This window comes from Podarcis muralis, chromosome 13 (assembly GCF_964188315.1).
Source record: "Podarcis muralis chromosome 13, rPodMur119.hap1.1, whole genome shotgun sequence".
Classification (NCBI taxonomy): Eukaryota; Metazoa; Chordata; class Lepidosauria; order Squamata; family Lacertidae; genus Podarcis; species Podarcis muralis.
In genome coordinates, this window is record NC_135667.1 from 24,927,056 (window position 1) to 24,943,526 (window position 16,471).

General features: G+C 40.8%; 3 protein-coding genes across 3 annotated transcripts; 1 reads left to right on the top strand and 2 right to left on the bottom strand.

Moving 5' to 3' along the window:
* Positions 1 to 307: 307 nt before the first annotated feature.
* Positions 308 to 2,185, bottom strand: LOC114583027 (olfactory receptor 14A16-like). Its single transcript, XM_028704373.2, has 2 exons — positions 2,146 to 2,185; positions 308 to 1,305 (listed from the first exon to the last, which is right to left on the bottom strand). Exons 1-2 carry the CDS (start codon positions 2,183 to 2,185, stop codon positions 308 to 310), a joined length of 1,038 nt encoding a protein of 345 aa, XP_028560206.2.
* A 3,936-nt stretch (positions 2,186 to 6,121) lies between these two features.
* LOC114583026 (olfactory receptor 14A16-like) lies at positions 6,122 to 7,093 on the bottom strand. Its single transcript, XM_028704372.2, has one exon. The coding sequence runs from the start codon at positions 7,091 to 7,093 to the stop codon at positions 6,122 to 6,124; it is 972 nt and encodes a 323-aa protein (XP_028560205.2).
* A 7,376-nt stretch (positions 7,094 to 14,469) lies between these two features.
* LOC114582347 (olfactory receptor 14I1-like) lies at positions 14,470 to 15,387 on the top strand. Its single transcript, XM_028703295.2, has one exon. The coding sequence runs from the start codon at positions 14,470 to 14,472 to the stop codon at positions 15,385 to 15,387; it is 918 nt and encodes a 305-aa protein (XP_028559128.2).
* The last annotated feature ends 1,084 nt before the right edge of the window (positions 15,388 to 16,471 follow it).

Below are 16,471 nucleotides of genomic sequence, written 5' to 3' on the forward strand. Positions count from 1 at the left end.
TGACAGAGTAGACAGGAAACATGACCTGTTACTATCCATAAACCAGAGGATTAAGTGCTACTGAGATGTGTTCAGCCTGTTGTAGGCCACTTTGAAAACCATGCAAGTGAACAATGGGGTATAAACTTCAACATACATACATAAATGTATTATCAACATGCCATGAGATCTGACAAGCAAAAGTGTGATAGAGCTGAGCTGAAGGAATGCAAGATGACCATTTGAAACAAGGCAGATGTTGAGTTTGAATATCTGAATCTATTAGGAAAATTTAACTTGAAATGATACTGTGTTCCAGGAGCGCCCTTTAATTATACCTTTTCAAAACAAGCCTGGAAGATATATACAGAGGAGATTTCCTCAAACCCAACAGTTTTGATAATGCATTTTTTATCTCCTTATTTCTCATGCTATAGATTATTGGATTGAACATGGGTGGTACAAGACTATACATCACAGTTAATGCAAAGTCCCCATCAGATGGAGTCTTAGAGGGAGGCCTAAGGTAAGCAAAACATCCTGTGAAACAAAATACGGAGAAGACAACGAGGTGAGGTATGCAAGTGGAGAAGGCCTTTTTCCTTCCCTGTACAGAAGGGATTTTCAGAACTGCAGTAAAGATGTGCACATAAGTGACAACAATGAAGACAAAACATCCAAACACAACTATTATACTCACCACTATAGCTCCAATTTCCATTAGGTAGAAGTTTGAGCAGGCAAGTGTAAGTAACTGTGGGATCTCACAAAAGAACTGATTGACAATGTTGGAGCAGAAAGGGGTTGCAAAAGTTGCACTTGTGTGCATGACTGCATACAAAAGGCCAGTGACCCACACGCCAGCAACCATTTGTTTGCAGGCTGCCTTGTTCATCAACATTTCATATTGTAATGGATTGCAAATGGCAACATAGCGATCATATGCCATGACTGTAAGAAGGAAAATATCAGATGATAAGAAGAAAAGAAACAAAAGAACTTGAGCAACGCATCCAGTGTAAGAAATGTGTCTGGTATTCATGAGAGAATTCACGATCGATTTGGGGATGGTGACTGAAACAACCCCTAGGTCCTGGATGGCCAAGTTCATCAGAAAGAAGTACATGGGAGTGTGAAGGTGGTGGTCAAAAGCTACAGCAGAGATGATGAGAAGATTCCCCAATACAGTTGCCAGATACAATGCCAGGAACAGAGAGAAGTGTAGAATCTGCAGTTCTCGTATTGCTGAGAACTCCAAGAGCAGAAATTCAGAGACAGAGGATTCATTACTTATTTTCTCCTTCATTAATAAAAATCTTCCTGTCACTGGAAGAAAACAGAAAGATAAACATTGGTTTAAGTCCTCTTGTGATAACAAATATTTACTACATTGGAAGAGGTTTTTTGGATGTTGCAGGTAAAAGAAGTGAACAAAAAAGGAGAAACAATAAATATTTATTTAAATGAGAACATAGCCTTCAACTCCATATAGATAATATATCATTATTTTAAAATAAACTTCCCACTTTTTCAAAACTAGTAGATGTTCTCAAGCTCTTGAAGTTTAATGCTGCCACTGCTAGAGGAGGAACACAGGAGTCCTACTGCCATCATTGCCATACTTGCTTAGTATATGGCAATATGCAGAGGACAGATGTACCTTGAGAGAATTCCCATATTTACAAAAGGTATTTTGATATTGTAATTCAGCATCAAAACTGAAGTAACTCTCAAATATAAGGGGATAACTTGCTGCCTATATGATGCAGATTCAAAATCAAGTTTATTCTATTAAATGCAATGTCCATAACAATCTGAGTCATGGACATGTTAAAAGCTTGATTCCTAATATCCCTGTTCTTTCAGTGAGGTCTTTGGCAAGAGTCACTGATAATAGTTCCACATGTCTCACACACTTGGCACATACTCACCTATATTCTAAATTCTAGGCCTAATGTTTAGCTCTCCCTGCCAGTTAAGATCACACAGGTTTCAACTGTTCTTATCTTTGTTATATGTTTTTAACCTTAATGCATGCTGTGCACAAACCACATTGTTTTGCATGTAAAATGTATAGGTTCAAAGCTGCTTTGCTCTTCCCCAGACCTTTTTGCTACCTCATTATGCTAAGCCAAGAAAAGGCGCTTCAGCTCTCTCCTCACTCACTTGGAGCTGCAGTGAAGGTTTGTTCTTGGGTGAAGTTCATGGTTGGTGAGGAGAGAGGCTAACCGCTAGTCCTGTTTTGGATGACATGCTGAAACAAAACTTGGTGCAGCTTGAGCTGACAGTAAAAAGGATCATGGAGGAGTATAGCTACTGTGCTTTCCTCTCCATGAGGTTCAACATTTGTGCAGTCTTCCCAAGATAATATTTGGTTTAGTATGTCATGGAAACCAGGTCATTGGGTATTCTATGCAAGTCTCAATAAGTTCCAGGAGAGACCCCAACAAGCAGGTTTCCTGATTCTACACAATACACTATAGAAATATTGTCTGTGTTTACTCCTCTGAAAACTACACAGGTATCACTAAAGTTATAAACTTATAAATATCTTACTTTTTTCCTTAATAGAAAGTTGATTTCCAGATGCAATTTCTTCATCACTTTATTTTCATCTTTTTAAATAATAATAATAAGCATCCCATCCTTTTCTTCTGGAACAGTGAACCTATCTGTATACTCATGCAGAATGAAGCTTTTACCATGGGGTGGAAAATTATAACATGCGTACACACACACACACACACACACACACACACACACACACACACAAAAGAAACCCCCCCCCCCCACACTCCTCAGAGTTTGGTCTCAAGAGCCTAACACAAATGATCAATTGTGTCCCTGGAAGCTTGGACTCAGGAGTCCCACAAAAATTAAAGCAGTGTTTCTAAAGACTTGGCCACATGATTCTAACACAAATAATCAAGGTATTTAAATAGAAAGAAAGAAACAACTTCCTGTTTCAAAATAGCACACTACATAACATTTAAAATAATAATAATGCTATATAAGTCTCTCTAGAACCTTCTAGAATCAGGTAGGTAGCCGTGTTGGTCTGCCATAGTGGAAATAAATAAATCTTGAAAAGATTATTAAAAAAACTATTCCAAAAAAATCCTTTAAAAGAATCAAGTCCTTAAAAAAAAAGGGCCTAAAACAGTCTTTAAAAGAATCCTTCCAATATATATATATATATATTAAAAATTGTCCAGTAGCAGCTTAGAGACCAACTAAGTTATTCTGGGTATGAGCTTTCGTGTGCATGCACACTTCTTCAGATACTCTGAAACAGAAGTCACCAGACCCTTATATATAGTGGGAGGGTGGGGAGGAGTATTTCTCAGAAGGGTGGTGGGAATGGGTGCTTGGCTAATGGAACCTTCTGGTTTCAACTGGACTTTCTTACACTCATTTCTTTCTTTCTTTTTTGAATAACGTTTTTATTTAGTTTCATGATACAGAGAGTTGTGTGACGTACGACTGGCTCAGTATTCCCCGCTCCATTTCCCCCCTCTGCTGTGTTCCTCCCACTTCTGCCATTCTTTCTTCTCCTTTTCGATCTCCAGAAGAGTTGCTGTCTGTTGCATTGCAGTGCTTGCCTATCTGAGGTCACCTTTAGTTGTCAAGCTATCAGTGATATTATTTTTGTCTCAATCTCTGATGTAACCGAGACTGAACACCTTGTGTTACGTCAGAGTTATGCTGTTTCGCACATTGTAGTCTGGTCCTGACTTTTCCATGAAACAGAAGCTCAGCAGGGGATCTTCCCTTTTCTAGTGATGTGACCTTGTAATTTAGTAATGCCAAATAAGAACCTGTGTTAGTCATAGGCTTTTTTTCAGCAAATCCTTTGCAATTTTCACTTTGATTTATGCCAGCCCACTAGACTAAAGTCTCTGTATGTGGGACTAGAGGTAACATTGAAAATATATATATAGTAAACTTCTTAAATATTTGTGATGCAATCTGAGGGTCATTATCATTCCTGAAAATCTGAGGTAACCATGCCTGGGAAAAGATAGCTCTCAAGTGCTATTCTCAACTGTGACTATTTTTGTGTAATTTTGTTGCAGAAAGAGGTTTGGAAGGGAGATTCTTCAACCTCTCATAGTAGAGCTGATACAATTGTGATTTCTCCAAGCACATTAAAACTTAGTTGGATTTACATCTGCCGCCCTCCACCTTCAAACAAACATTTTCCCTGAAAATACTTCAGCTATAATAAATGATAGACACTTTAGCTTAGCAAGTAGGTGAAGATATCTACTCACATAGTTTCAAAAGTTGCAGCAGGTAAATCTCCATCCATTGGAAGTAAATCAAACAAAACAAAACAAAACAAAACAAAGAAGTAAAATGTTCTAAATGACTTAAAAGGAAAAGAGCTTGGTTTTGTTACAGAAAGGAAGATGCAGGCTGTAAAATCACATTTTGGGAAGATTCAGTTCACTTGGGCTCTTTTGTAGCTGGGAGCCATGCTACAACTGCAGCTTATTCCAGGAAGCAGCAGAGTGGAGGGACAGAGACTGCTTGGAGTCTGCTAACTCCACCTACCTAGCAACTTGATCTCTGTTGGATCTAGGAAGCTTTGGATCTAGGAATTCTTTGTGTGGAATTACTTCCCCATTGTGAACTTCCTGTCCTCTATTTTGTTTTCTAAAAGGACAAGGCTTTTTATTTTATTTTTAAGATTTTGAAAGATTGTGTCAGTGATCTCTGTGTCAGAGTCCCTCACCAAAGATAAGAGCTGGACAACATGATTCATTTTCTAGGTGTTTAAACAATTCAACTCTCCCAAGTAACAGATTTAAATCTTTGTGGTAATGTGTGTTTATTTAAACTGCAGCCAGGTGTTCTACTTACAGGTATGTGAAGGATGCCCTGTGTCCACTTATTGCCAACCCAGAGGTTCAAAGTAGTGAGAAGGAAGAAAAATAAACTTGTAATGTATTTAAACTCATTGTGGGTTCCAGTTTAATGATAGCTCTTTTAAGGCACAACACTTCATTTTAGACATGCTTATTTATGTGAGGCACAATATCTAGTTTCAAGCAGACACTATTTACAGAGAACTTTAAAACCCCAGTCAGCATTCTTACTGAAACCTCTTCTCGGGTTAGACAGTTTTCACCTATAATTGGCATTTGCCATAGCAAAAATCTCACAGCCCCTTCTAGGATTTTTATTTCCCCCTCAGGTAATCAAATTGGTAATCCCTGTTTAACTAATTCCTAATCCCAATCAAGGCATGTCCATGTCTCCCTAGGTTCCTATCTAAATGACATACAATCCCATCTAGCCAATATGCAACCCTTCTATCTGTTTAACTGTCAAATTCTGCATTTGTGACTCCAGATTGGCTTTTGTTCTAAACAACTCTGACTAGTTGCTGACTCAAGGTCTGTCCATCACAATCACATTTGCCTGTGCTCCTGTGTCCAGCTCTTATACCCTCACATTTGTCTCTAAGGGAGTGGTCCATTCCCTTGCCCCCTGGTCTGTTTTTATTACAGTAGTGATGCAAAAGTCTGCCTCTGTGTTGTCCTGTATTTTCGTCTAATCCTGCCTTAGATGGCAACACACTTTTGTAGGTTGTATTTTTGCAAGCACTGTGACACTTCCTTATCAGAGGACAGTGTTTGTTTCTATGACTGCCTCCAAACTGCATGCACTTCTCTTGTTGAGATGCTAATTCACATTCCAGTAAATCTGTGAATTCCTTCCCCCCACCTCAATATGTTCATCTAGGTGTCATCACTTTTGTGAAATCCTGAATACTCTGGTCAAATCACTGTTTGCATGCTGTTGGGGGACAGAGCAGACGAGAAATATGGCCTCTTACTATCCATAAATCAGAGGATTAAGGTCTGCTGAAATGTGTTCAGCCTGCTGTAGGCCACTTTTAGAATCATGCAACAGATCAGTGGGCTATAAGTAAGTACATAAATAGGTACATCAACAAGGCATGTGATCTGAAAAGCAAAAGTGTGAAAGATACAACTGAGCTGCATAAATGCAAGATAACCATGTGACACAGGGCAGATGTTGAGTCTGCATATCTAAATTTATCTGGAAGCTGTAACTGGCAATGATGATGTGTTTCAGGAACTCCCTTTAATTATACTTACACATAGAGAGTTCACCTTTTCAGAACAATCCTGGAAGATATATCTAGAGAAGATTGCCTCAAACCCAACAGTTTCGATAAAGCATTTTTGATCTCCTTATTTCTCATGCTATAGATTACTGGATTGAACATGGGTGGAACAAGACTATACATCACAGTTAATGCAAAGTCCAGGTCAGATGGAGTTTTAGAGGGAGGCCTAAGGTAAGCAAAACATCCTGTGAAACAAAATACGGAGAAGACAACCAAGTGGGGTATGCAAGTGGAGAAGGCCTTTTTCCTTCCCTGAACAGAAGGGATTTTCAGAACTGCAGTAAAGATGTGCACGTAAGTGACAACAATGTAGACAAAACATCCAAACACAAATGTTATACTCACTACTAAAGCTCCAATTTCTGCTAGGTATAGATTAGAGCAGGCAAGTATAAGTAACTGTGGGATCTCACAGAAAAACTGATTGACAATGTTTGAGCAGAATGGAGTTGCAAAAGTTCCACAAGTGTGCAGAACTGCATAGAGCAGACCAGCAACCCACACACCAGCAATCAATTTTAGACAGGCTGCCCTGTTCATCACCATTTCATATTGCAATGGATTGCAAATGGCAACGTATCGGTCATATGCCATGACTGTAAGAAGAGCAAACTCAGATGAGATAAAGAAAACAAATAAGAGGATTTGAGCAACACATCCAGCATAAGATATGTATCTGGTATTCATGAGAGAATTGGCTATGGATTTGGGGATAATGACTGAAATAGCTCCTTGGTCTTGGATGGCCAAGTTCATCAGAAAGAAGTACATAGGAGTGTGAAGGCGGCGATCAAACGCTACTGCAGAGACAATGAGAAGATTCCCGAATATAATTGCCAGGTACAATACTAGGAACAGAAGGAAGTATAGAATCTGCATGTCTCGTATTGCTGAGAACTCCAGGAGTAGAAACTCAGACACAGCAGATTTGTTATCTATTTTTGCATTCATAACTAAAATGCTTTCTGCCTCTGAAATAAAACAGAGAGATGAACATTGATTAAATCCTGTTCTGATAACAAATATTTAATAAACTCTATCTTAAAAATGTATCACAGTGGTTTACAAAACTGTAAAAACATAAATGTTCTATCTCTTTCCTTGCTATACTTTATGCATATGCTAAATGCAGCAGAAACAATCTGCAGAGGTAAGATGTCTCTCTCCATAATCTCCATACTCACAAAACACATTTTTATATTGTAATTTAATATTAGAATTGAAAAACTAGCTCTTAAGTCTCACAAGATAACTTGCTACTCAAATCAAGTTCAAGGTTCTTGTATTAAGTGACTATGTCAATAACAACTTAAGTCCAGGAGAGCTTAGGTGTCTGATTCCTTATATGCCTGTCTTATCACCAAGGTATTTGGCACATAGCTGTAAACTTACAGATTTGAAAATAAGGGACCAGCAGCCTTGAAAATAAGGGATCAGCAGCCAAAATAAGGGACCTGTGGCCTCACCTGCTCCAGGCACTCCAGTCTTCCTGTCCTCCTGCAGTCTGGTCAAACTCATGCTGGTAGCTTCAAGAACACTGTCCAACCAACTTTGTAACCAGAGGTTCAACTGAATAGAATCTGAATCACATGCACCACAAGCCCTATGCAGCCTCAACTTAAGATGGCTCCCCGGCCTAGCTTTGCACTGCAAAGTTTGCAGCAGCATGTGTAACAAAAACCCCCTCAGCTTGCATTAACTAGCCACACACAAGGCATGCAAGCTCCAACCCCACCAGTCGTTCTTAGTCTTCTTATTGGGTGAGCAACACAGCCAAGCAACAAAGTTGGAGCCTCCCTCCTACCTGGCCAGCAGGGAGGGAGGGAGAGGAGCTGCTTCCTTTGAAATTTAAGGGACATCATTTAAGGGACATTTAAGGGACATCCATCAATAAGGGACAGCAGCGGGACATGGTGCTGGAATAAGGGACTGTCCCTTCAAATAAGTGACACTTGACAGCTATGATTTGGCATATTCTCATGGTTCACCCAAATGACTTGTATCGTTATTCTGGGTCAAATTTTCAGGAACACCTTCCCAGCTAAGACCAGACAGAATTTAACCGGGGTTTTTTTAAAAAAATATTTTTTTAAAAAATGCCCATTTTTAACCTTAATGCACACTGCACACAGAACATGTTTTTGTCGTTTAGTCGTGTCTGACTATTCATGACCCCATGGACCAGAGCACAGCAGACACTCCTGTCTTCCACTGCCTCCCGCAGCTTGGTCAAACTCAAGTTCATAGCTTTGAGAACACTGTCCAACTATCTTGTCCTCTGTTGTCCCCTTCTCCTTGTGCCCTCAATATGTTTTTAAGAATATACAAATGAATGGGCTCCCGGAGAGAAGCTCACAACTGTTCTACTCCTCCTCAAATCTTTTTGCAGCTACACTGTGTTAAATTAAGCCAAGGTGATTAAGCTCTCTCCTCACAAATTAGGATCTGTAATCAAGGTTTGCTCTTGGTTACTGCTGGTGGTTACTGAACAGAGAGCTTAATCACCAGTCCTGGTTTGGATGACATGCTAAGGGAAAGCTTGGTATAAGGACCAGGGAGGAGCATAGCTACTGTAGGTGTCTTTCCAGAAGGCTGCACAATTGTGAAACCTCACAAATCTAAGTTTTGTCTTAGCATGCTATGCAAAGCAAGCCATTGCGTATGCTGAGCACAGTATATATAGATATTAGGAGAGAACAATAAACCAGCACGATAGTACTATTGTCTGCATTCAGATTTCAGGAAACTACCCAGGCAATAACTAAAATTATAAAAATGCAAATGCCTTACTCTTTTTCTTAGTAGATAATATATTTCCAGATGCAATTTCATCACTACTTTAGGGTGTTCTGTATTCTTCGATCCACTCAATGAGCTTTGTTAAGAAATCACACTCTCCATTTCTTTCTAAGGCAGTGAAATTGTTTGTCTACCCTCACATTTGAAAATGTTTGTATACCCTTGCAAAATGACGCCTTTACTATGGGGAACAGAATTATTACTACAGTATTTATGTTCCTGGGAGTTTGATCTCAGGAGTACAAACCAAATTAGCAATTGTGTCCCTAGAAGCTTGTACTGAGTAGTCCAGAAAAAAATCAGCAATAGTGTTTCTTGTGACTTGGTCCCAGGAGTGCAACACAAATAACCAATCAAAGTATGTAAATAAATGTTAACAGTCTCGTCTATATTTCTGATAATGGGTCTCTTTAGGTACATGAGACTACATTAGCAAACATGAGCACTAATTTCTTCTTAACCACTAATTTGAATAATTCAGTGATCTGAACCAATAAAAAGTTTAAGATTACAATCATGTCAAGTTGGTATCATTCAAAGTACTGAATATCATGCTCTTGGAGGCTAGTGATCTGTTCCCAGCTAGTGCACTAAATCTAACTGTATACATAAAATGTAGCACATGAAAGACACACACATTTTTAAAACTATGTATACGTCAGGGACTGGCTGGATGAGGAGGTGGGGACCTCCCGGCCAGGAGCCCCCCAGGGACGTCAAGGGAGAGGAGCGCTTCGACCCCAGGTCCTGGTGCTGGGACAACTGGGAAAAGGCTGGGGAACAAGCTAGGAGATGATGGAAGCAGGAGGTTGGAGTGATCAGGGGATGGGGTGGGGGGGTCAGAAGAAGGCCCTTCCAGGACAGGGCTGGAGGCTGAGCATCTCAGTGTGAACACAGACACAAACAGGGAGAAATCAGAGAGTACACACGCCATCCTGCAGCAGTCCTGCTGGCTCTCCTCCTCTCAAACCCAGATCTAGAGAGTCCTATGTGTTGCTGAGCAGCGGACCAGACAGGCCCAGAGCCCAGACAGGATCATCCCCATGTTTCCATCTGTTGGGAAAGGCTCCAGAGTGAGAAGCTAGAGGGGAGAGGTGGAGTCGGAGCTCAGCATCCAGCAACATCTCAAGCTGAAGGAGTCAAGCCAGGGAGACTTCCCTGTTATTTTATGTGAGCCCATTGCATTTCAAGCCTCTAGCCTTTTCTAGGGGCCCAGCACTTTCCTGTCAGCCCTCATGACAGTATATCCTTATGTACAGTCAGGATTGGTTGAAAACTCTAATGAGTACACTCATTTGCCTGCATATACAGAAGGAAGACTCAGGAAGCAGTAATTAATTAGCTGCAGTCTGGTCAGCAGCAGCCTTCAGTGTCAATGAGACAGCCCAAATCAGGTGGCCACACACTGAAGCCAACTCCCTCTTTTTACTTTGCTGCCTCTTACTGGAACAAGATTTATTTTAGGGTTATGCACTGGATTCAGTCAAGGCCCAAGGCCTGAGCAAAAGTGGGCCTACTTGGACATTGGACAAGTTGGATTCACATACCCTCCAGCATGCCTCTGGTAAAAATAGGGACATTTTTCACTCCCCCTCAACTGACCCTCCTCAACCCCTCTTTTTCGTCTCCCACCCAGCAGAAGAAGGGCAGGCGCCACCACCACTATAACAATGGGACACAATGCACACCATCCTGGGGAAAAAACCCTCTTAATCCCATTTTTACTCATTTTCTTCTTTGGTAGATTTACAAAAAGAAAATCGCACACCAATAAATAAATTTTAGAAGGGAGCAAATTCAGATGCAGACACACAAAGCATTTTTTAAATCAATCAATCAATCAATCAATCAATCAATCAAGACTCCTTGCACTCTGCTGCACTCCCTTTTCCTCCCCACCCAGGGTGGCCCTGCCTTCTGCCTGCATCTCAGAGTTGGCACATCACGCTAGGTTGGTGCTCAGTGGCAGCAGCTTCTCCTCCTCCTCACCTGCTCTCCAGCACCTGCTACGAGTTGCCCAAAGGAGGAGGCCCACAGTGGTGGCGATAGAGAGGCAACTCCCTTGACAGCCACCACTGCTGCCGCCACCACCGCTCGGCACAAGGGCTGGCTCCTCCTCCCCGGGCTTGGAGCTGGTGGCACTAGGAGGGGAAATAGGAACATTCTGGATTCAAATCAGAAGCTAGGATGGGTCAAGGTGGGTGGCTCAGGGTGATCCATGGCTGTCAGAGGGAGAGGCAAGCAGGTCAGGAAAACCCTGCCAGAGCCTCTTTTTGATAGCTGGTGGTGTCTTTTGAAAGAAGGGAGGCCCAACTAACTTCCTGCCTGACACACCCCTTTTGTCTGTTGAGCGGAGGCCTTGAACTTGCAGAGTGAAGGGAAAAGGAAAGACACTTTTGGAGCATCACATGCACCCTGCAGGATCACCCTCTTAGCTGAAAATATGTCGAGTGGAGGGGTTGATCCTTTGGGGAGGCACCCTCAGCCTCTGTTGGAAGGGTGTAGGAGACGGAAAGTCTCCTTACCCCAACCTCTTTCTGGACTACATGTTTAATTAAGCATTAGCCCCCGCCCCTGAACTTATTTCTGACTGGATTTGGGACAAGGTGGAGGTCCCCAGATTGACCCACGGTATGTAATCTTGGCGCCTTCCCAGATTGAAGCCATGGAGGCGATGGGGGAGGTGCCAACAGTCCTAATTTATTTTGCCACAATTTGAACTGGGGTGGGCTCACCTCTTTACGTGGGTGTCTGAAAACCTGCAGGAGTGGAGACTGCATCTGCTGTTGTTGTTAAAGTTCCAGCAAAGTCTGTAGGGTTTAACCCACTGGGACCTCTGACTAGCAGCAGTCAAGCTTTGGAGCAAGAGATCCTGGTGCTCCACATCTCAATGTAAAGAAAGGTCTAAGATGGCCCTTAGATGAGAATTATTGCCATACCTAACCCACGCAGTGCCAGAAAAGTCATAGAAAGCACAGGGGACAGTGTCCTGATATTTATTCACAGACTGGTCCCACATACATGATGTATGTCTTCAGCCATTTAGGCCACTTTCAGTCCACCTTTTCTTTTCTTTTTCCTTAAGAAGTTATTTGTTTTAAGTCTCCTCCACTTCCTTCAGCTTGATTTCAGACTCCTAAAACCAATAAAGTAACCTTCCATTCAAATCTTCTCCTTGGTCATACACAGGGATAGACAGGCGCATTTTATCATTTTTCACTGTTTTAACAAAACGTGATTAGTGGCCATTTGGAGTATGTGAATCAAACAGGAAAAAAAGAAGAAGGTAATGAAAGAGATGGGTTTAGCTCACATGAGTAATCATACTTTCTCCTTCATCATAACTCAGCTCATTTGTTACTAATTAAGTTCTTTTGGAAGCACAAAGCAAACTTTTAGACGTCAAGAACACATTTGCCTCATCTACGTAGTTATGCTGGACTCTTGAGAGCAAGACACCCCAAGCCCCAAAGCAACATAAATCTCCTTCATTTGCCAGTATTTTTAGATGCTCCTGGCAAACCTTGTGGCCGGCTCATAAACATTATAGTTACAGCATTTGCCAGCACAATATTCTTGAGTGCATAGAGAAGAATTTCATGCTAAGGGGAAATGACTCTATGAATGAAAAAGTAAGTCATTCTTTTAAGCTATTCCATTAGAAGTTTTCATGTTTTGCCTCATGCTCTGTCATCCATGAATCTATTCTTTCTCCATTTGTCTATGGTGTGGTGTGGTGTGGGTAGGACTTGAGGAGTAAAGCAGATCATCTTCTCAGCCTAAAGATAACTAGAAGTATGATGTTAGTATATATAAATCCACATATCATTTCTTAAATAAGAATATTGTTTTCAATAAGATTCAAAACAAAATTATTGGCTCTAGGTCATATCTGAATTCCCCCCTCTCTCTTTCTTTCTCTCTCTCTATCTGTGTATGTATATGTCTGTGTGTGTACACACACACACACCACATTACATTACATCACATCACTGAAACCATAAGACACGTTCTTTCTTAGAACCACAAATACTGACTAAAAAAATGCTCAGCCTGAGAGCGTGGGGTAAAAAAAGAAAAGACTGAAACTATATTAAATCAAGGTGGTGTTTTTTCCGTTTGTTTGTTTGTTTGTTTTCAAATTTAGCAAGGAAAAGTGGGGAAGCATGTGGTGAATGTTTTTGGAGTTTGTAAAACTCCATACCTGGGATTAAGAAGAAACCTGTGTCCCTCCAAAAATTTAAGTTTCATCATGCCTGTCGATTGGCTATGCTGCCTGGGGCTACTGAGAGTTGGTAAACAACAATAACAGGAGAGCCACTGGTGCCTTATCCTTGGAGTAAATATTAGAGTTGGTTCAGATAAAATTTCAGGAGGCTTTTGGCACCAAACCTCACATCATCCTGGCTTCTCTTCTTCTTTGCAGTCACCCAGAAAGACATTCTGAGTAGGTGTTTGTAAATAAGAACTCCGGTTAAACCACAGAGCCTAGGACTTGCCTCGACTTGCCGATCAGAAGGTCGGCAGTTCGAATTTCCGCGAAGGGGTGAGCTCCCGTTGCTCAGTCCCTGCTCCTGCCAACCTAGCAGTTCAAAAGTATGTCAAAGTGCAAGTAGATAAATAGGTACTGCTCCAGCGGGAAGGTAAATGGTGTTTCCGTGCACTGCTCTGGTTTGCCAGAAGTGGCTTAGTCATGCTGGCCACATTACCCGGAAGAACTGTCTGCGGACAAACTCCGGCTCCTTCAGCCAATAAAGTGAGATGGGCGCCGCAACCCCAGAGTCGGTCACTATTGGACCTAATGGTTATTTCTACCCCACCCATCTGGCTAGGTCTCCTCAGACACTCTGGGCGGCTTCGAACAAAAGATTTAAAATACATTAAAACATTAGTCATTAAAAACTTCCCTAAAGAGGGCTTCCTTCAGATGTCTTTATTGAGCTGTTGCTTACTAGGCTAATGGGGAGGTGGGCAGGACAGTGGGGGGGGGGCTCACTGGCAGAGTCACTTTTTGCTGGCAAGTGGCAACAATGTCACTGTCAAAAAGTTGGCAGCAAGGCACAACTCCATTATACTAGCTACTCCTGCTCTGTTCTGTGTTCTCATATATATCATTATTGTATAAATATTACGTATTATGTTACAATGATTACATCTTTATGAAGACTTTTACTCTCAAGTAATTCATATTTAATGTAAGCTTAATGAAAGTACAATATACTGTATGCCAGGATCTATAGGAGACACAGTTATATGTTCTTTATCTCACACATTCTAGTTAACATGAGCAACTTATGGTTTCCTTAGTATTGTTATGTGAGAGGAGAACTTCATAGTAATAGGAAACCTACTGCAACACATTCTGCTCTCTGGCTTTTTTGAATCTCACCTGACAGACATTACTAAATTCAATTTGAATTAATAGCATTTGAGGTTAACTCTTCTTTAGACCATGCAATAATGTTAACAACTTTCTTCCTTTTTTTCCTTCCATAGAGCATTTTGCAATTTAAATCAGAGATGAAAAAATGTCTAACCAAACTTCTGTGAACACATTTCTGCTCTTGGAGTTTTCTAATGTTCGAGAACTGCAGATAACACAATTCTTTGTGTTCTTGCTTTTTTATTTGGCCACTGTCACAGGAAATCTTCTCATCATTTCTGCAGTAGCTCTTGATCATCACCTTCACACTCCTATGTATTTCTTCCTGATGAACTTAGCTGTGACCGATCTTGGCTCAGTTTCAGTCACAATCCCCAAATCGATGTCAAATTCCCTTTCAAATACTAGGGTGATTTCTTATTCTGGATGTGTCACTCAGGTTTATTTCTTTCTGCTTTTTGCAGCATCAGATTACACCCTCCTCACTGTCATGGCACATGATCGGTATGTCGCCATCTGCAATCCACTACGGTATGAGGCAATTATGAACCAAGGTGCCTGCATTCAGATGGCGGGCAGTGCATGGCTCAGTGGTCTTCTCTATGCTGTGTTGCACACTGGCAGCACTTTTGCCATGACATTCTGCTCCAATATTGTTGATCAGTTTTTCTGTGAGGTCCCTCAGCTTGTAAAGATCTCCTGCTCAAAGTTATACATACTTGAAAATGCACTTCTTTTCCTAAGTGTGGCTGTAGCATTTGGCTGCTTTATTTTTATAATTGTAACCTATGTCCAGATCTTCAGTACAGTTCTGAGAATGCCCTCATCACAGGGAAGGCAAAAAGCTTTCTCAACTTGCATTCCCCACCTCGTTGTTTTCTCCATGTTCCTGTTTGGTGGAGCACTTGTTTACCTAAGACCCATACAGCATGCCTCCTCACATACAAATATGGTCTTTGCCGTCATATATTCCGTGATTCCACCCATGATGAATCCAGTGATCTATAGCATGAGGAATAAGGAGATTAAGGTCGCTATGTCCAAGATTTTAGGATTGAAATAGCTTTCTAATGATACAATTTGTGGTGTTATTCTTTATGCAGGGTTTTGTATGTAATGATGTTAAAGTGTACGAATGTTTTGATACACAATCAAAGTAGGGGAAGTTAATGTGGTTCCCATGTTGTTGGAATTCAACTCCCATCTGTCTCAGACAGCATGGCCAATGTGTGCTTTGTCCATTTCAGTCCTAAATATCTTTTCTTGTTCGTTATAGAAGAAAAATGTCAGCACAGAACTATTTCAAAGCATTAATCCTATTGTAATTTAAGTAAGCTTAGGGTTTTAAAGAAACAGAGCCATTTTTAATTGATCAATCATCCCGTTTTAAATTGGTTAAGCAATCTAGTGCATTTTCATGAATGGGTGAGTCTATATATATATCTCACACTGAAACAATAATATTGGTTCTTTCTTAGATATTGAAAGAAATATGAGATAACTTACAACTGAATATAAAAATCAGTCACTCATTGCTCAAATAAAAATATAAGCTTCAAACATTTTCTTCTACATTCCATCAATCTGGTTTGAGTAGTTAATGACACGTGTTGGGATTCACCTAAAATTGGTGTGATACACCATTCATCTGAATAAGAATGGAACATTCTAACATCTTGATGTAGGCCTGATCTGCACAGATCCCCATTCCCCGCCCTCGCTTCTAATTCCCTTGATGTTGATGTAATGCGAGGTTTCATTCTGTTAAAATGCAAACAGATATAATTCTGTTCTTCTATGTTATACAGGTGTAATATCTTGTGCTATAGGATTGGAGGCTTTGTTTAGCTGATGCTTGTGGTTCTCAAACAAAACAAGGCTGTAATTTTGATATACAGTATGTAATGTTGGAATCGAGCAGAGGGATCATGTCAGTCTCTTTGTTAAGATAAGAGACCTGGCTAACACTGTTAAACACCCTATTTGCATGACTAAAGAGCTGCACATGTTTCCATAGGAACAACTAGCTAATGGTGCTTCCAGAAGTAGGGTGCAAGTCTTTGCCTCTCAACCGAATGGAGACTAGGTCATCTTGTAAGAAGGAGAATAGGCAGGGAACTGAAAACTAGAAAGACAGAGACTGGAAA